General features: G+C 39.2%; 1 protein-coding gene across 6 annotated transcripts; it reads left to right on the top strand.

Moving 5' to 3' along the window:
• Positions 1-164: 164 nt before the first annotated feature.
• anks1ab (ankyrin repeat and sterile alpha motif domain containing 1Ab) lies at positions 165-20,104 on the top strand. 6 transcript variants are annotated; one of them, XM_057338567.1, is made up of 13 exons: positions 165-1,261; positions 6,752-6,867; positions 7,909-8,007; positions 8,586-8,732; positions 8,810-8,917; positions 9,170-9,340; positions 12,279-12,410; positions 13,526-13,597; positions 13,678-13,761; positions 14,017-14,154; positions 14,240-14,419; positions 15,308-15,406; positions 17,025-20,104. In XM_057338567.1, the coding sequence occupies exons 1-13, from the start codon at positions 1,207-1,209 to the stop codon at positions 17,172-17,174; spliced, it is 1,551 nt and encodes a 516-aa protein (XP_057194550.1). In that variant the 5' UTR covers positions 165-1,206; the 3' UTR covers positions 17,175-20,104. The 6 variants fall into 6 exon arrangements, with proteins under 6 accessions (XP_057194550.1, XP_057194554.1, XP_057194553.1 ...); XM_057338571.1 differs by lacking the exon at positions 165-1,261 and having other exon boundaries at positions 5,413-6,867; positions 18,739-18,793; positions 19,358-20,104; XM_057338570.1 differs by lacking the exon at positions 165-1,261 and having other exon boundaries at positions 5,413-6,867; positions 18,739-20,104.
• Positions 20,105-20,175: the final 71 nt, after the last annotated feature.

The raw sequence follows: 20,175 nt of genomic DNA, 5'->3' as shown, positions 1-20,175 counted from the left end.
CGAGTTTGCTGGCCAATTAAGAACAGGGATACCATGGTCCTTAAACCAGGTACTGGTAGCTTTGGCACTGTGTGCAGGTGCCAAGTCCTGTTGGAAAATGAAATCTGCATCTCCATAAAGTCTCTCTCTCTCTCTCTCTCTCTCTCTCTCTCTCTCTGTCTCTCTCTCTCTCTGTCTCTGTCTCTGTCTCTCTCTCTGTGGTGTCAGCAGAGTTTTGCGGTCGGTCCATTACTGTATATTGAAGGCCTGTAATGTAGTTACAGTTCTGGCACACGGCACAGGAGACAGGGCTCTATGAAATCTTTATTCCTCCTTCACGTTTTCTCAAGGTGTTGTCTTCTTTATGCTCACTCATTAGGTTGGGTGTTGTGTGATGTTTCTTTATTACTTTCATGAACCGTTTTCAGAAGCCTTGAAATTCTGTGGCTCGAGGCGATGGACACAAGAATTCTCTCTCTCTCTCTCTGATGTCTAAATGAACACTAGACTGTGCTCATGTATAGCCAGATGAGGTCATTCTGAATGCATTTAAACAGTGTCATTTATGTTTTACGTGAGTTTTGAACACATGAGCGATGGGTTGGGGGGGATTCTGGAAGGTCTGTGGTGTTGGGACAGTGTGATGATGATGATGATGTAATGTGTCTTGTATAATGGATAGATGCGAAGTGAAGAGTTAGTATGTAGGTTACTTGCGAGTGGGAGATGTGAAGGTCTGTATGGAGCGTGCCATCTGACTTCTTAATGAATCCTGAGGCTTTATGCCACGAGCGCACATCACATGAGTTTTATGACTTTAAATATTACATTAAAAAAACAACGTTTTTCTATTCCCGTCCTCTCCTGAAAGTCCATTGGTTGAAGACGAGTTATCTCTGAGCGAGGAAAGGACTTTTTTATCCCTTCATTTTCTTTTACTATGAACATTATCCTTACATTGATGTTTTTAAACTCAAAGATGACAATAGTTTCATGGGTGTCTTTGTTAAATTACAGGTGAAAATATTTCCAACATTTCAGCTCGTCTGAATTCAGAAACACAGGGTCTTGGCAAACAACAGACAACAGACATGAATTATGAATGAAAATCATTTCTAACAAATCCATTGAGGAATAAACTGTCGTGGCAGATTATAGCCAATTAAATATTTAATTTCATTTTCTAACCATGTTGTTCTTGTTGTTTTCTCTTAAATTGAAAAGATCATGACTCAAATTGCCGGCTTCCAGATCTCCAAGAATCTTCAAGCGGCTGTGGAAGGTGAGATGAGAACCACTGTAAACTCAAAGTAAAATGTATATCTTTTAAAGCAGGGCTGCTAAAGTTATACGAGAATAACATGAACCAAGAAGAACAGAAATAATGAATATTATAAATAAATAATGAGAATAAATGTGATTTTATGTACAGTATTTGCTCAAACCGGTCAAAAGTACAGGGTCACTTAAATGAAATGTTTTTTCATCACAAAACTAAAAGATGTTTCTGAAATGGACGGGTCGAACTGAATAATGAAGAAACATCCGGGAATAACAGATGAATTGAATAGATGTAAACTTCTTCCATTAGGATGGACAGACAGTGTATTTTCACAAAGCTTCAGCTGAATCATCTCACAGCTGTTTCATTTTCTACAGCACAAACTCTCAGTTTCCAGCCGTTGATTGTGTACCGGAGGCTGTGATGAGATCCATCTCAATGATACTCAATAATGAGGACTTGATCTTTTTCCTCTTGCGTCGTGTCTCCCATGATAGTAACTATATATGGAGCGAGCGCACTATATTTGAATAGAGAGACACGTCATGCAGAGAGAATCTAGTGATGCTTTTGTTCCTCAAAACTCTCACGGGAGTCTGCATGTGATGACACGTTTGCTGTTAAAGGGGTCATATGGCGTGAACACGTGTTCTTCTGTGTCTTTGGTGTGTTATAAGTCACTCATGCATGTATTAGACACGTATGATTGCAGAAATGAAAGTGTGGGAACAAAAGAGTCATTCTATGTAAAAGCGAATGCTCACCCAGACCTGCCTGAAACGAGAGGCGGAGCAAAGAGGAGATACAAACATGCGCGGTGTGTGGAAAATACAGCGTTTATCAACCTTAAATCCTGTAGACACATTACATTACATCTAAAACAAACCATAATATTCCTTTTAGCCGTGTCATGTGACCCCTTTAATGACAAATGTTTAACGTGATGAGAATTCCGGCCCATGAGCGGTTTATAAACTCGATGAACCGAGATCAGGTGGAAATATTAAAGGGACAGTTCATCCAAAAATGAAAATTCTGTCATCATTTACTCACGCTCATGTCATTTCATACCTGTATAAATTACTTTGTTCCGATGAACACAAAGAAAGATATTTGGAAGAATGTTAGTCATTTTCAGTTCCGGGACATCATAGACTACCATAGCAGGAAGAGAACCAAGAAGAGTGCCCGAGAACTCTTTGTTTTCCTAAATTCTTCAGAATATCTCATTATGTGTTAAAAAGAACAAAAAATACAATTTTTTTTCCTACTATGGTCGTGGATGATGTCCCAGAACTGAAAATTGCTAACATTCTTCCAAATATCTTTCTCTGTGTTCATCAGAACAAAGACATTTATACAGGTTTGAAATGACATGAGGGTGAGTAAATGATGACAGATTTTTCATTTTTGGATGAACTGTCCCTTTAATGACAGAGAAAGTTCTGGCATGAAACTCTAGATGGCGCAGTCCTATAGTCTAACCCAATCTGACATAATAACTTTACCACACGCACCGCTGATTGGTTCCTCTGTATCAGCAGCCACAAGAGTACATAACTAGTGATGTTTAAGGTCCTACTTTGGTTTATGGAGTGACCAAATTTATGTACATAGAAGATGTAAAAACATTATTATTTCATAATAATAGTCAGTTATTATTGTCATCTCACTTCTTGACTGACTCTCAAATGATTCGTTCTGCGATTCATCTGTCTAATCCCCTCTTTTCCGCTAGCCAAGTCTGATGTGATTGGTCAGATGGTCTAGTCTGCTGTGATTGGTCTGCAGTGAATGTGGCTCTGGAGCTACAGTGTTTGGGGAGAAGAGTGACGTTTTCGCAGGCAGTCCTAGCTAAATGTAGGCGGGGACTATATGTAGTGACATAAATCTGCGGCGGTTGGTGGCTAGGGACGACTCGTTTGCGTGATTCAGAGTCGACTCCCTTTTTTCCAAGCCAATAACTCTGTTATTCATTCACCTTCGGATTTACAACTTGGCAGACTGCTTACTTTCAAACACGCCAACATCACACACTGCATGAAATGTCATTTTCATGATCTCATGTTATGTACTCTTTAAATCTCGGCTAGTGATTGTCGTAGCAGTGCGGCGCGTTACAGAAACCCTCCTCCTTCCCCAGCTCCACTAGTATAGATCTGCTACAAGGTGATCATGGACGCATACAGGGTTTACTCATGCATGTTACATGCACACAGCAGCATTTTGTTGATGTATTGGCTTTAGAAAGTCTCTGTACTTTTGCCAGAGGGGAACTGGAATCCCCTGGTTGGGCCTGGGTTCTCCTGAGGTTTTTTTTCTCGATTAGAGTTTTGGGTTCCTCGCCACCGTTTGCATACTGTTTTTGCACTATTTGCCTGGCCGGGGGGGCTGCTTTAGAATCTTAAAGTTTTACTTAATTAATATTGCATATAGGAATTTATTATCTGTTATATTTGACCTGTGCTTCTCTCTCCTTTATCCTAAATATCCTAAATGTGTGCTCTCACTGAGCGTGTGTGTGTGTGCGTACTTGTCTGTGTACGTACATGTGCGTGTGTGTGTTGTGTGTGTGTGTGTGTGTGTGTGTGTGTGTGTGTGTGTGTGTGTGTGTGTGTGTGCGTCGTGCCGTGCACATCCCGATGTCATCGAGCATAACTTTCTCACAATGTGGGGTTGTCTCTGTGTCTGTGCCATGTGTTGTGCTGTTGTGTGTGTGGAGTGTTTTGTGTGTGGGTGTGTCTGTCTTCTGTGTTTTCAACCTTTTCTTGTTTTTGCAGGTACAACTTTGATTGTTTTGCTTGTAGTCAATGTGTCTCATGTGCAGCTGCTTTGTAACAATGAAAATTGTAAAAGCGCTATATAAATAAAGTTGAGTTGAGTTGAGTGTACTTGTTCCGCCGCAGCATCAGCATGGTAGCAGATCTATTCCGCCAAGACCAAATACATTTATATGTCATGCACACTACCATGCTAAACCCTCCGAGAGTTGTCATGACAGAAATAGTATTATCATGTGAAGAGAACGTTCACCAGCTGTCTGCCTGTCTAAACTCATGAAGCAAAACTAAGAAAGAAGAAAAGAATGAAGAAAAAACTGACCTACTTACTGGTTCACATTTTTGTGTGAATTCGTGCAGCAGAAACACATTTGATTTGTGCTCATCAACCAAATGACGATATGTATATACAAAAACCTCGGTAATGCCACGGTATGTTTCGCTGTTGTTTCTGAGTCCCAAATCCAGCAGTCATTTCTCTGTAGGTTCATGTGGTTGCACAGGTTGCTGAAGGCCTGCGGCTGTGTGGATGTACTGTACATCCCGACTTGAATTGAATGTGTTTATAGATGTGAATAATGTGCAGCTCATATGATTCTCTCAGCCGCATGCAGATCATGCCCTTAACAAACGCACGCATGCCCGAATGACACCGCGCTATGATGTGAAAATGCAGATACGACAGACAAACGTCAGGATTCCAAATTCCTGCGATGGGAAGGTGAGCGCTGGCGTGGGTTCCGCTGACTTAACGTTTAACGCGCGCCCCCCCCCTCCTCAAACGCACGGTGACACGTTCATGAATTTAATTCCTCTGATGATTTACCGCGGTATGAGGCTTGCGATTGAGTTTTTCATGGAGGCTCTGGAGGGGTTTAAGTGCAGATGATGGGGGGTGAGACGGTGGGACCTGTGTGTTTTCTCCATTTCTGTCTTCTCCCACTGATCCTGGCACAGTAGCGTGTGATCGGGGTTTGTCTCTCCGCTGCTCTTTCCTCTGATGGTGTCCTTTCTGCACCAACAAGATCAGGGAGCCTGCGTGCAATTTTAATCAGTATGGGGAGCGGGGAAAAAATAGAGGGGCAGAGAGAGAGAGAGAGAGAGAGGGGGGATTGATCGCCACAGAGAGAGAGAGAGCGAGAGAGAGTGTGTGTGTGTGTGTGTGTGTGTGTGTGTGTGTGTGTGTGATGTGTGGTCGGGTGCGTGGCGTGGTGCGGCGTGTTGTCGCGTCGTTGGTGTGTGCGTGCGCGTGGGGTGGTTGAGTGAGTGTGCGTGATGTGGCTGCGTGGGTGTTTGTGAATTGGTGTGCGATGTGTTGTGGTTGTGGGGTGTTGTGTTGAGTGTGTGTGTAGTGTGTGTGTGTGTGTGTGTGTGCGTGTGTGTGTGTGTGTGTGTGTGTGTTTGAGACAGAAAGAGAGGCAGAGAGACAGGAGGGAGGGGGATTTAGGAAAGGAACGGAGCGTATATGCCGTGCAGCGGCTCTCAGCGTCAGACAGCATATGGCAGCGCTGCAGATCTTATAGAGATTCTGTCAATGAGAATCAGAGCAATCCAAGAGGAAAGAGAGAGAGAGACGGTGAATGCGATGTGCGAGGCGCTAGTGTGAAGGCGACGTGATGGCTTTCTGGAGGAGCTGTATGTCATCTGGATGTTGTGCTTTGTGAGCTGCCGCTGTGACTGTGCGTTCCTGGATCAGGGATGCAGCAAACCTTGCCCCCGAGCGCAAGACCCTTAGGAACGTCTGCTAGAAGAACGGAGAGACCGGAGCCGGGCGCTGGAGCCATCAACAGGGCTTTCTCACGGGGTTATGCGTTCTGCGTCGTCGGAGCTCCTGCTGGATCCGGGCTCGGCTTCTCCTCGCTTTGATGGCGCGCTCCATTCTGGTATGCTAGCGCGTGAGGTCGGGAGGACCGGCGGTTTGTGGATTACCGTGACCGGAGCGCTGCCTAATCGGGGGACACGGGACCCTTAGGAACCGGAGCGGTGGGTTGGGCTGCGAAGGGATTTCTTGCTTTATTTCCGTTGGATGAAGGCTTAGCTTCGTCTCGCTTCCATGGTTCTCTCTGTTCTGGTATGTTAACCCGGCGAGGTGCTTCTGAGCTTGGAAAGAGCAGCCGTGGATGGATTAGCGGGACACTCTCTGACACGCTCAACATCTGGGCAGGAAGACGAGATGGGGTCCGGTCGGGTTTGAGGGTCTCTCGTAGTGAACTCATTGTTGTGCTTCTTTTCCAGGATAGCAGATTTTCTTGTATTAGGCCTCACGTTGTGACAGTGAGCGTGTAGAGTAATGCGGGGAGCGCTTCCTTGCGACCTTCTCGTAGCATCTCAGAATTCTGTCTTCAAGCCAAAAGCTTCTGTTGAACAGCTGTGCGGCCGTGCATCAAATACACGAAAGTTGACGTTGCCGCCTCGTGTTGAACCGTCTCCCGTACTTGACTCCGTTCTTTAAAGGTCTACCTCCACACCGGCGTTCAGCCTGACCCTCGCCTCGTCCCGTCGCTTGTTTGGTGTGTTTCTCTGTGGTGGGGGCCGTGCTGCGAGCGAAGGCCTGTGGTGTGAGCCTGGACACTGCCTTGCTGCTGTTGTTGCTGCTGTCCTCAGCTCTGCTGGCCGAAGATGATGTGGCAATGCCACATCTCGGCCTCCGAGTGCCGCTGCTATCGGCTGAACGGTTTCTCGCTGCTGAAGCGCCCTCCTCTGTCGACAGATGCAGCGGGGAGCCGCGTGCTGGAGCAGTCGGTGGGGGAGTGGCTGGAACACGTGGGCTTCCCTCAGTACGAGAGCAGACTGGTGCTCAACGGCTTCGATGACCTGCGCTTCATGGTGAGTGTCGGAAAGAGCATCATTGATCAACACGCTAGTCCCGTCAAGCCTGGGGACGAGGCGTACACAATTCAAGACATAAAGATGATGTTGCTCATTCAACCCACTCCTCCATATGAAGAGTTTGGTTCCAAAATGAGATAACTCAAATCTTGTTTTTTATTGTGCATTCCAATTAATATCAATTTAACTGCAGTTGGTTTGTTTTGATTTAAGCCATAATAACTCCAAAAATACAGCTTACTAACACAATAAAACACAATAAAAACATGAGACCACGCCCCCCTTGCCACAAGAACATAATAAAAAAACATGATTTTTTGAAAAAAAAAACGTTTGATCTCATTTTGGAACCAAATTCTTCATATATAGATATATAGACTGTATATAATGTAGAAATAAGAAGAAAAATCTTGTCTTCTGTCATCATTTATTCTCCCTCATGTAGTTGTGAATCTGTATGCGAGTCTTTCTTCTGTGAAACACAAAAGAAGATATTTTGAGAAATGTGGTTTTGCGTTCATGCAATGGAAGTCAATGGAGTTCAGTGTTGTTCTTCAAAATATCTTATTTTGTGTTTTGGAGAAGAAAGAAAGTAATACAGGTTTAAAATGACATGAGGGTGAGTAAATGATGAAAGAAACGAGTCTGTTTAACCTTCTAAAACTGGAACAAAGACATTTGACAAATGTCAACAAAGCATTTTCTCACGCAGTATGTTTGTCTTGTTTTCAGGATAAATCTAAACATTTTTAATCAAGATGCATTTATTAAATATGAAGTATTGTTTTCTGAGAAAAATACGTGAGTTTATGCTTAAAACAAGAGAAAAATCTGCCAATGTTGTAAAAAATAAACTTAATTCAGACGTAAACATTAAATTGTCAGATAGTTTTTCTTGTTTTAAGAGTTTGGATTTTGTAGTAAAATATACTCAAATTAGGCAAAAATAAGATGAAAATACTAAGAAAATGATCAATGTCTATTATTCAACACTACTTAGATCTGTGAATTTAAGAAAACGATGTGAATGTTGTTTAGGGGAGTAACGTAATGGAAGATGAAGATCTTCGTGAACTTGGCATCACAGATCCAGGTCACCGGAAGAAAATCCTTCATGCGGCTAAAAGCTTTCCAAAGGTACAGTCACATCCAGCAGAAATGTTCATATAGTCACTACATACAGTATTTGTGTTAGACATCTTCAATCAAACGAACATAAACACAAGTCAGTTAGCAAGAGCAAGAGGTTCTAAGGAGGGTTCTAATCCTCACAGTTATGTTATGGGAGAACTTTGTTTTCCAAAGAACCTTTTAAATCAAATTTGCTTCTTTTTATAGTCTGAAGACATCTTTAGTGCAACAGAAAGGTTCTGCAGGTATTAAAGCTTCTTTCTGGAACCACACAACCCATAATGGTTTGTTGTCTACTGTATGCCATTATTTGAGAGTGTATGTAAAAGATCAGTGTTGATCAGTATTGTCTTACTATTCTGATTCAAGTTTATAATAATGATTTAAAACGAGAGCTGTCTGGTTTGATATTGAATGCGAGTTTAATACACTTAAAGACAAAGTAACTTGCAGTTTGATGTTTTGAACAGAGATGGCGATAGAGAGGCTTCTCTCACAAGAACATTTTTTTGCAATGATTTTAACCTTCTGCCTGAAATTTGTTCACAAAAGCATGTTTTTCTTTTCATGTATTGTGTCGTTAGGTGAAAGCGCTGGGATGTGATGGCAGCACGTCTCTGTCTTCATGGTTGGAAACTCTGGGTCTTGGAGAATATCTGCACAACTTTTTGTCCAGCGGTTACAGAACTCTGGACTGTGTGAAGAACCTGTGGGAACTTGAAATCGTCAATGTAAGAGCGCTCAACAATCTCTGTGTCTTCTTATACTAGAAATCCACGATGAAATCCAGAATGTTTTCTCTACGCAGGTGTTAAAAATCGGTCTGCTGGGTCACAGAAAAAGAATCATCGCCTCAATAGCGGAGCGTCCGTATGAAGAAGCCCCTTCAAAGTCCAACCGCTTTTCCCAGCTCAAGGTGACGGATGTTATACTTTATTTTACAGTCCTGTTTCCCATGTACCTACTGTGCACTTATTACCGTAGATGTAATGACTAGGTACTAACCCCGAACCTACCCCTAAACCTAAACTTATACCATGTAGTTACCTTATACTACCCAGCACTTTATTAGGTAAGTACACGGCACACGCACTGTAACATCAAGTGCAACCGACGTTTCTCACGTTAAACACACAAAAACAAAACGTGTACGATGTGTTTCTCTCAGATTCAGGATCTGTTGTCTCAGAACACATCATCACTGGGTTTACTAGACTCGTACACCAGCCGATCGATGGACATGCTGCTTCCTCTGGGTGAGTCGGGCCGAAAGAGTCGAGCGCTGGATCAGGACGGCACCATCTCACTCCGCTCATTCGGTGAAAGATCACGATCACACGTGAGTATCAGCTGTGACATCACTCTCTCTCTCTCTGACCAATCACCTTTTTCTTGCTCATCACTATTTCACACAAATACTGTACTGTATATATGAAGATCTTTAAGGTGTATTGGTGCGTTCAGTAGCTCTCGTGATGTCCAAGAAACGTAATGTTATTTACAACGTTATAATCGGCAATCCACAGCCACAGGCAGTCGGTTTGCGCACGCTGGGGAGAGTAAATGAACAGCAATTCAATTTTGGGGTAAACTAACGTTATAACAACAATATCCCTTTTAAGTAAATATAATAAAAAGGCACAAATACTGGAAGCAATATATGTGCGCATGTTTTAATATAATATATGTTTAATGTAATATATGTGCGCGTGTTTTAATATAATATATGTGCGCGTGTTTTAATTTAATATATGTGCGCATGTTTTAATATAATATATGTGCGCATGTTTTAATATAATATATGTGCGCATGTTTTAATATAATATATGTGCGCATGTTTTAATATAATATATGTGCGCATGTTTTAATATAATATATGTGCGCATGTTTTAATATAATATATGTGCGCATGTTTTAATATAATATATGTGCGCATGTTTTAATATAATATATGTGCGCATGTTTTAATATAATATATGTGCGCATGTTTTAATATAATATATGTGCGCATGTTTTAATATAATATATGTGCGCATGTTTTAATATAATATATGTGCGCATGTTTTAATATAATATATGTGCGCATGTTTTAATATAATATATGTGCGCATGTTTTAATATAATATATGTGCGCATGTTTTAATATAATATATGTGCGCATGTTTTAATATAATATATGTGCGCATGTTTTAATATAATATATGTGCGCATGTTTTAATATAATATATGTGCGCATGTTTTAATATAATATATGTGCGCATGTTTTAATATAATATATGTGCGCATGTTTTAATATAATATATGTGCGCATGTTTTAATATAATATATGTGCGCATGTTTTAATATAATATATGTGCGCATGTTTTAATATAATATATGTGCGCATGTTTTAATATAATATATGTGCGCATGTTTTAATATAATATATGTGCGCATGTTTTAATATAATATATGTGCGCATGTTTTAATATAATATATGTGCGCATGTTTTAATATAATATATGTGCGCATGTTTTAATATAATATATGTGCGCATGTTTTAATATAATATATGTGCGCATGTTTTAATATAATATATGTGCGCATGTTTTAATATAATATATGTGCGCATGTTTTAATATAATATATGTGCGCATGTTTTAATATAATATATGTGCGCATGTTTTAATATAATATATGTGCGCATGTTTTAATATAATATATGTGCGCATGTTTTAATATAATATATGTGCGCATGTTTTAATATAATATATGTGCGCATGTTTTAATATAATATATGTGCGCATGTTTTAATATAATATATGTGCGCATGTTTTAATATAATATATGTGCGCATGTTTTAATATAATATATGTGCGCATGTTTTAATATAATATATGTGCGCATGTTTTAATATAATATATGTGCGCATGTTTTAATATAATATATGTGCGCATGTTTTAATATAATATATGTGCGCATGTTTTAATATAATATATGTGCGCATGTTTTAATATAATATATGTGCGCATGTTTTAATATAATATATGTGCGCATGTTTTAATATAATATATGTGCGCATGTTTTAATATAATATATGTGCGCATGTTTTAATATAATATATGTGCGCATGTTTTAATATAATATATGTGCGCATGTTTTAATATAATATATGTGCGCATGTTTTAATATAATATATGTGCGCATGTTTTAATATATGACCTATAAGTAACAAGAGCAACAAAAGCAACAACAGACATTCAAAATAACAGAAGAAATGATGATATGGTCAAAATAAACGGGCCAGCATCCTATTTATGCTTTTGGAATCTGACCTTCAAAGAAAAGTAGTTGAAGACCCCTGCTGTAAAGTATTTCATGAAAGTATATCTGTACTCTTTATGTTTCTGTATGCTCTTTAACAGCTTGTGTGTCATTGTTATGGGATATTTTTGAGAAATAAGTATGTTTGCTCAGTCACAGTAACAGATTCCTGATGTTTGTAGTCACAGCACATAAATCATTTATATGTTTTTGAAGACACGTGTATGTTGAATAATTTAGATGAAGTCAATAAGCTATGTGGGGAAAATACAGGCAGGTAGTGTCATTATAACTAACTCAAATGGTTTAGAAACATTATCTCGGCTCAGTTTGCATGATATCAGACGGAATAAAGTCATCAATCTGCGATAAATCAATGTACATTGGAATATTATGAAGAAAACTGTTATACAACAACTATTTATAGAATTACTTTAGTTAAACCATGGTCTGTTTGAATACTGGATTCTGATTGGCTGGAAGGTGTGCGTTAAAAACCTTTAACGCACGGGTAGCTCCAGTCAGTTTGATTGCGTTTAAAATTAACTGACAAAATAACCCTCATTTTCACCTGTTTGATCTAAAATGACACTGTAAACATCCATAAAAGCTTAAACTTGGCAAATAACCATGGTATAAACGATTATCCCTTACATATATAATTGATATATATATATATATATATTGAATTGAATTTTATTTATAAAGCGCTTTTCACAATTTTCTTAAAGCAGCTTTACATACATCATAATTAAAAAGGGAAAAATAAAAGGCAGTATACGATATTAAGATACATGGTATTATTGCAAGTTTTTCTCTATGCAAGGTCCACTGATGAAAGTATATTTATAAGTTGAAGTTTTATTATATTGCTGTTTCATAGAATCAAAACCATTAGTAGTGTTTTATTAAAAACATTGTGCCCTGGTTTGCGGGACTCAGAGTTCACATGTGGTCGTGTTTGTTCCCTTTAGGATCGGCATGCAGATCGTCAGTCTCGCTTCAGTCTCCGTCCGTCCAGTCAATCCGCCACATACACCACTGTGTCCACCTGGCACCATCATCCTGACAAACTCATCACAGAGTCGTGTGTCTATGAGGCCCGAGTGAGTGATGCTTTTCTTATTCTGACTGAATACAGAGGATGATGTGCGCTGGGATTGAGCATCGTGGAGGATTTGGACTGTCTCCATTGTTTTTCAGTTTCTTTTGTGTAATCTGTTGTAAGACTCCTTCTGCACACAAACATCTCACTTTATAAGAACATAAAAGAAATCTAAATTGAAATATCCCACAGACACGCTAATAATCAAGACTAATAATCTTAAATATTGAATGTGCATAAGGCTTTAATTCTGAAATTTAGGTTACACTGTAAATTTATTTTAAATTTACTGTTATTTTTTTTTACAGATTTTCCACGTAAAATGTAAAAAAACGGAACTTATGTTTTCTTACGGATTTTTTTATTTATTTTTTGAAATACGGTAAGAAATGACAGAAAAAGACCGCAAATTTACAAGAAGAACAGGGAGAAAATGTAAATTTACAGGGAAAACGTTTATTTCTGGCGCCCCAGCTTCCAGAAAATTTCAGTTTTTTTGACAAGATTTCTTTTTTTTAGTTCATTTTTTAAATACGGTCAAAATCTATAAAATTACACAACAAGACAACAAATTTACAAGAAAACAGAGAAATCGATTTAATATATTTCCTTATATTGTATCATTTTACAGAAAAAACACATTTTACGGTATATTTCTGTTTTTCCGGTTTACAGGTGTTTTTACAGTGTAGGTTTAGGAGTAACCCTCCATATTTTTGACGTTTTTAGTATGAATGTGTTAAAGAGATCTATGAACTACGGTGCTTCACATTTAGAAGATAAAAGCAGTCGAAATCACACAAGTGGTGTAAACGGCTGTGGATTAAATTAAATGAAATTGATTGTAAAGAGCTTTATGTCATAAATATTCAATAATATTCAGTGGTTTTTAAAGAGCTCCATTAATAAGCACAGCATAAAACATTGAGAAGCTCTTTCGAACCATTCATATTTTTAAAATGGGAATCTTGCGGTGGAGTCTAAAAATAATAAGCATTGACAGATGTTTATCTAGTGTTCACGCTATATGTTTCAGTATATGTGTTGTTGGTGTATTGCACAACAACTTCTTTTCTCATTCTGAATGGCTTTTGTTGTATTTGTAACTCTGTTCAGTATTTGGGCTCTGTGATCATTCGAGATCTCCGAGGGATCGAGTCTACGCAGGAGGCGTGTACTAGAATACGGGTATGTTTGAGTCAATATGCCGTTGTTGAGTTTGTGCAGAGATGAACGCACTGATCTGTTTTCACTATGATGTTCTTCAGAAATCTAAAGATCACCGGAAAGGTCCCGTCATCGTTCTGCACATCACATACAGAGGAGTCAAGTTTGTTGATGCCGCCACCAAGGTAACCATCAAATCATAACCAGTGTTTTATTTTATAAATATGTTTGTTAATGAATCATTTATGATAGTTTTAGGCCATTAAAGCAGCAATAAGCAAACTGCGGATACACAGCATGACCAAATAAACGTTGATTTACAATGCAAAACAAATCATTTCTGGTTTCTGGTTTTACGTTTGTTTGTTGTCCTGAAGATTGTTGTGTTGTAATGCTCTCAGTGTTTTTGGAGATGGTGACGGGCTCGTGATGTTTTTCAGGCTAAAGTGGCCGAGCACGAGATCCAGAACATCTCGTGTGCCGCACAGGATCCTGATGACCTCTGCACATTCGCCTACATCACAAAAGATCTGAAGTCTAGTCATCACTTCTGTCATGTCTTCACTACAGTAGAAGTGGTACGTGTTCAGTTATCCATCAAGAACACACACGTCATGCATATGATGTAAGGATTCATTGAAGCAATGGCTGTTGTTCACGCAGACGCAGACGTATGAGATCATTCTGACTCTGGGACAGGCTTTCGAGGTGGCCTATCAGATGGCTTTACAGGCGCAGAAGTCCCGGCGGCACAGTTCCTATGCAGGTCCAGTCACAGAAAATCTAGAAGCCAAGAGCAGTCGACCCACGTCTCAATCCCGTAGCAGCACACGCCGCGCGCCAGTGAGTATGACCGATCAACTGGCCTCGGAAATATATGATGCTATGAAATAAAGATGAAGCACGTACAGTGTTAAAGGATGAGTTCATCCAAAAATGAAAATTCTGCCATCCTTTACCTTCTGACTTGATCTGTGGAACAGAAGGAGATCACACAGTTGATGAGAAATGGTCTGTCAGCTGCAGTGTATATACTGTATGAAGAGTTTGTTTCCAGAAAGCGATAACTCCGTTGTTGTTTTTTAGTATGTCATCATTGTGTTTTGGAGTTATTACGGCTTAAATCAAAACAAACCAAATGCAGTTTGATTGATGTGAATTGGAATGCACAATGATTTTTTTTCATTTTGGAACCAAACTCTTTATGTATATACTATATACAGTATATATATATATAAATGCATCCTTCCCAACCTTGTTTAAGTTGCTGGCGAATGAAATCTGCTGTCCGCTGCAGCTCAGTGTTTTCATAAATCAATATAAACACAGTACATGCTTTAGCTTCATTTAATCCTCGTTTCTTGTCTAAATATGTCATCTACTGTAAGGCCTATAGTGATTTGATGTTATTCTCATTGATTGCGAAGTTAAACCGTTGCACATTTTCTCTGGTTTGATCAGCTAAAGTCTTGACTGTTTGTGTAGATCCTCGTCGTTCTGTTATTTATAAGGAGGCTCTAAAGGGAACGCCTCACCCAAAAGTCAAAGGGTTTCACTCATCACGTGCTGGTGTAATTGTTGACGCGTGACTATGGATTGAGGATGATATGGTTTGACATATGAAAGCGAGTGTGATTTTGGGTGAATGAGCCCTTTAGGCCGTCGTCATCACCAGTCCGGATAGATGGGTCACCTCCTAAATGTCTTCAGTTTTCTATGTGTCCTTCTCAGGGTGCACCTGTGCTTGAATCCCGTTGCTGTTACTGTCACACGTGCTCCGCCCACCGCCCCTCCTACCTCCCGCTGCCCTCCCTCAGCCCTGGAGTTCAGGTTCTGCTCTCTCTCTCTCTCTCTCTCTCTCTCATTCTTCAGTTTCTCTACCCTGCCACCTTTTCACTTGACTAATTTTCCTGTTCTGTTTTCAACGTTCACTGTTATCCACACATTTTCCACTCATGCACATCTTTGGTTGACGCTAGCAACAGGTCACAAACTTAAAACGGTGATGTTCCTGAGGATGTCTGACTTTATTTATTAAATAAGGAAATGTAACAGAGCCGGTCATAATTCACCACAAAATCAAATGAAATGAAATGATATGTTTCATGGAGTTTTATAATATTTAAGGTATTAAACAGTTTTATAATGCATTTAAATATTTTATAAATCTATTCGATTCTATTCTCTATTAATATAATGTCATTATGAATATTTATTTTATTCATGTTTTACATTTAAAAACAGATTTTAATACATGTTGTTAAAATAAGGCTTTATTTTCTCTGCGCAATAGAATTTCTTTTTTTTTGTGGGGGTGAAATATGACTGAACTTTATGATTAAAGATCATTAGATTTGTATGTCACAGATTCTCTTCATTGACTGTCATCTTGTCAGATACATTGCAATTGGTAAAAAGGGTTATTAAATGAAATTTTAAACATTTTCATAATGATTGGCAATACATTTTTGTGCAGCTGTCTAAGTGCAGTGGCAGTAACAGTTGTATCGGTTAAGGGTGATTTTTATTTCTGCATCAGACCTGCGTACACTGTAAAAAAAATAATTTTACAGAATATTTTCCGTTATTTTTTTACAGAATATTTAAAAAAAATGTTTACTGTTTTTTTAGAGATTTTTATGTTTTTATAAATAAGGCCAAAAACCGTAAAATTACAGAAAAGACTGCAAATTTACAAGACAAACAGGCAAAATTAACAGGGAAAACCCATTATTTTACAGTTTATTTCTGGCACCTCAAACTGTAAAAAAAGACATTTTCTTTTATATTTTTTAAATACAGTAAAAACTATAAAATTACAGAAAAAGACAACACATTTACAAGAAAAATGGGGAAAATTTTTATATATATCTTTATATCCTATAACTTTACAGATTTTCCACGTCATGTGTAAAAAAATTGTTTTACAGTTTTTTACAGATTTATATGTTTTTTTAATGCGGCCAAAAACCATAAAATGACAGAAAAAGACTGCAAATTTACAAGAAAAACAGGCAAAATTTGTAAACTCGTTATTTTACAGTTTATTTCTGGCGCCCAGCTGCCAGAAAATGTCAGGTTTTTTTTAAACAATATTTCTTTTTTTACAGTTTATTTTTGAAATACGCTCAAAAACTATAAAATTACAGAACAAGACGACACATTTACAAGAAAAATGGGGAAAACAATTGAAATATCCTTATATTCTATAATTTTACGGAAAAATATGTTTTTACGGTATATTTCTGTTTTTCCAGTTTACAGAACTTTCCGTTTTTTTTACGGATTTTTTTCACAGTGTAGGTCCGACACAGAAGTAAAAATTGGGCTTAAGAACGAAGTATGTTCTGAGTAGAAGAACTCAAGACAGCAGACATGAGTGTTGTCAGACATACGGTCAGTCTCCTCACGTGTGGTGATGTTCCGTTGGCTGCCTTCTCTCCTGCAGTCTTACTCTCCGCTCCTCCTCCAGCGTCACATGGATCTTCTGGAGCCCGAAATGGACCTGCAGTCGTCGGGCAGCACCAGTTGGCTCTTCGAACCCCGAGACTCCTCCAGACCCTCGAGTAGCACCAAGTACGAGACCACCATATTCTGATCCGATCCCGCCTGCCGTCCCGAATCAACCCTGCGTCCCGTGAACTCTAGTGCCCCGTGCCTTCTCACTGTGATGTGTAGCCTCCCTCAGGGCAAGACTACTCTCCCGTCCCCGCTCCTGCCTGCGTTTCCCTCTCAGAGAACCCCAAATCTGCACCTTCCCTTTCCGTCTAACCCACCGACGAGCGGCGTATAATCAGCCTTCTCTAACTCTTCCATCACCATCAGAATCGCCTCAGAAAGCTTCCCTGTTTTCTACATCATTACGGTCCGCTTCCTCGTGTCATAACCGCCGAACTCCTGCCGGGTCGCTGGAACACTTGTAGCATTTCTTCGTGTAGACGGACGTGTCAACAGAACTTTCTTAGAAACGAGTCGATCCCCAAACTGCAGCAGCAATACCAACACGGTTTCTCATGTTTACATGCGTTCATCATCACGAATGCGACGAACCCTGTAGCACTAGATCACTTTTCTCCCATCGCTGGATCATTCCCCCTGCCGTCCTTCTCTTTTCCAGAAGATCATGTCAGTTTACATCCAGTGCTTCCTTCTGTCTTAGCACGCGTTTGCAGATCTGAGGATGAGAGACTGGTGCCCGTTTACATTTGCATTTGAAATGTGTGGTGTTTTTTAGAATTAAGCCCCGACAGAACATTGTATTCCCTTTCTGATGTCTCTCTTATGGGAAGAGATTGATTACGATGATCAAAAAACTTCTAGATTTGTAACTGTGGCATCACGTAGTAAATGTGTTTTCATGTAATCTTTTCTTCTTTGCTTCACTCCACACTGCAGGAGATTGAAACTAAATATTTTGGTAAACAAAAATACGATGTGGTCATTTTTTATTTAGCCTAACTGTGAAACGAGAATATGATGAGGTGAATACACCAGCACTGAAGCTGGAGAACAGCTGTATGTTTCTTGTGAAATGTATCGGACGTTTATGAAACTTGATTTACTCACAAATGTTGGTTCAGTGGATGAGATGATATTTGCTGTTTTGTTTTGATGTTCGTCTCGTCTCGTCTCAAAGGGCACGTACACTATGCAGATCAATGTGGTCGTCTCACACAAGTCACAACCGCATTCTCCAACCAAATTCAGTCCTGAAGAATCCGGTCGGTGTTTTTTACATGAAATCTGCTAAAGACAAGTACACGTTCTGACCTGTTCGTCTCCAGCCAAGTTACTCCCAAATTCAGGAGGCACTTCTGTCAAACAGACCGAATGAATGTCCTTCGATTGTGATGCGGTTGTCACTCTTAAATGGTGTCCGTTTTGTTCTTGTTGTGGACAGAATCGTACGCTTTGCTGATTTGCTTTGTGACTGTGTTGCACATCTTCATTCATTCTCCACTCATTCATTACTATTGTTTGTCATTGTTTTGTATTATTTCTAACCAAATTATCCAAAGAGGATCGAAATCCATTTCACTCGCACCGTCACATGTTGTAATGTGATTTTGATGTGTATTCTTTCACGTTGTTATATTTGGTATGTTATTGGCATTGTCCTGTCTTGGCTCAGACAGAATTCCAATATATTTCTCCTTGTGTAGCTGACACCACCTTTCAAGTTTCCGGACACCAAGGTGTGAATGGAAGGCCAATCAGGTGAAACATTGTGTGTGAATCCAAATGGGATAGAAATTGAGTGAGTATGAGAGAGAGAGAGAGCGAGCGAGCGAGCTAAAATTAGCACTTAACTGCCGTATGAGAGCAACTGTCCAGAATACCTGTTACTTAAAGAAAAAACCCTAATGGTACTCAACTGAAGGTGAATTTGAGTTCATCACACGATGAAATGTCCGGCTTATTATTCCGTAACCACCGTAAACATATATATATATATATTGCATGAAAAGAGCCTCTTTTGTTGGACATTTAGATAGGTTTGTGGCAGAATCGTGGGAGAAGTGCATTCTTACTACTGCAATACAGGATAAGATTTGTTTTTATGCATTGTGGTCGTAATAATTTGGAGTGAAAATGTTGGCTCGGACATTTCTTGACCATTTTGTGAGATTCCACAGTTTTTATCTTTAAATGAGAAAAAAGTAATTTTTACGTCACTGCTGTCCAAAGACAAAAAAAGAAAGTTGAACTCTGTACTGAGCACTGTGTGAACATTTGTGTTCAATGTTTTCTCTTGAACTGTGGTTTATTTTCTTCATTGAGGACTTTGTGAGCGAGCGTCAGAAAACACAGCAGACACGAACAAGATCTGTTGAGCTCTGTGTACATTTGAAAACTGCTTGATGAAGAAGTGTGACGTGTCAGAACTTTGCTCCAAATGAGAGTCTGTGATGGAAACACGTTTAGGAAAGAATGCTCTATTTAAAATCAACAACAAAAGACTTTCTATTGTGCAACCAGTGGCTGATGCAATGATATTTACTGTGAAATAGCAAAGATGTAGCAGATTTAGGCTATACATTTGCAATATGAAGCGAGGAGCCCGATTTAATGTCACTTTATGTTCACGCATCACAAAGACTCGCTGTCTTGAGCGTCCCTCTTTTCTTTCATTTGATGTGAATCTGGGAACATATGCTGCAGTGAAACCGTCTGATTTACAGAAAACACAAAACCCCTCAGGCCACAGTTCTCCTCACCTTCTGCTCTGAATTCACTTGAACAACTATTAGTTTGAGCAAACATCGATTGATGACATTAGCAGTATCATCTCTTTGGCATGATGATGTCAGAAATCCATTAGGATCAGGGCTGAACGCTTGCACTTGAACACAGGTTTAAACACCACTGTTGGCCTATGTTGAAGGTGAATTATGATTAAAAGATGTCGATTCCATGTACTTTCATTCTGAATGTTCATACTGTTCCGTATGTTCATTGCAACTATTTAAGAAACAATCATTTTACGGTCTCAATGCCATTGAACTAATAAACTAAATTTGAATTTTTGCTCTACCTGTGTGTCTTTCACCTTTATTCAACTTTCCTGCATATTTGATCCACAGCAGCAGCAGTTATTG

The sequence above is a fragment of the Triplophysa rosa genome, linkage group LG7 (genome assembly GCF_024868665.1).
Source record: "Triplophysa rosa linkage group LG7, Trosa_1v2, whole genome shotgun sequence".
Lineage (NCBI taxonomy): Eukaryota > Metazoa > Chordata > Actinopteri > Cypriniformes > Nemacheilidae > Triplophysa > Triplophysa rosa.
The sequence above is the reverse complement of the archived record's forward strand: the minus strand, read 5'-3'. Positions and strand labels throughout refer to the sequence as shown.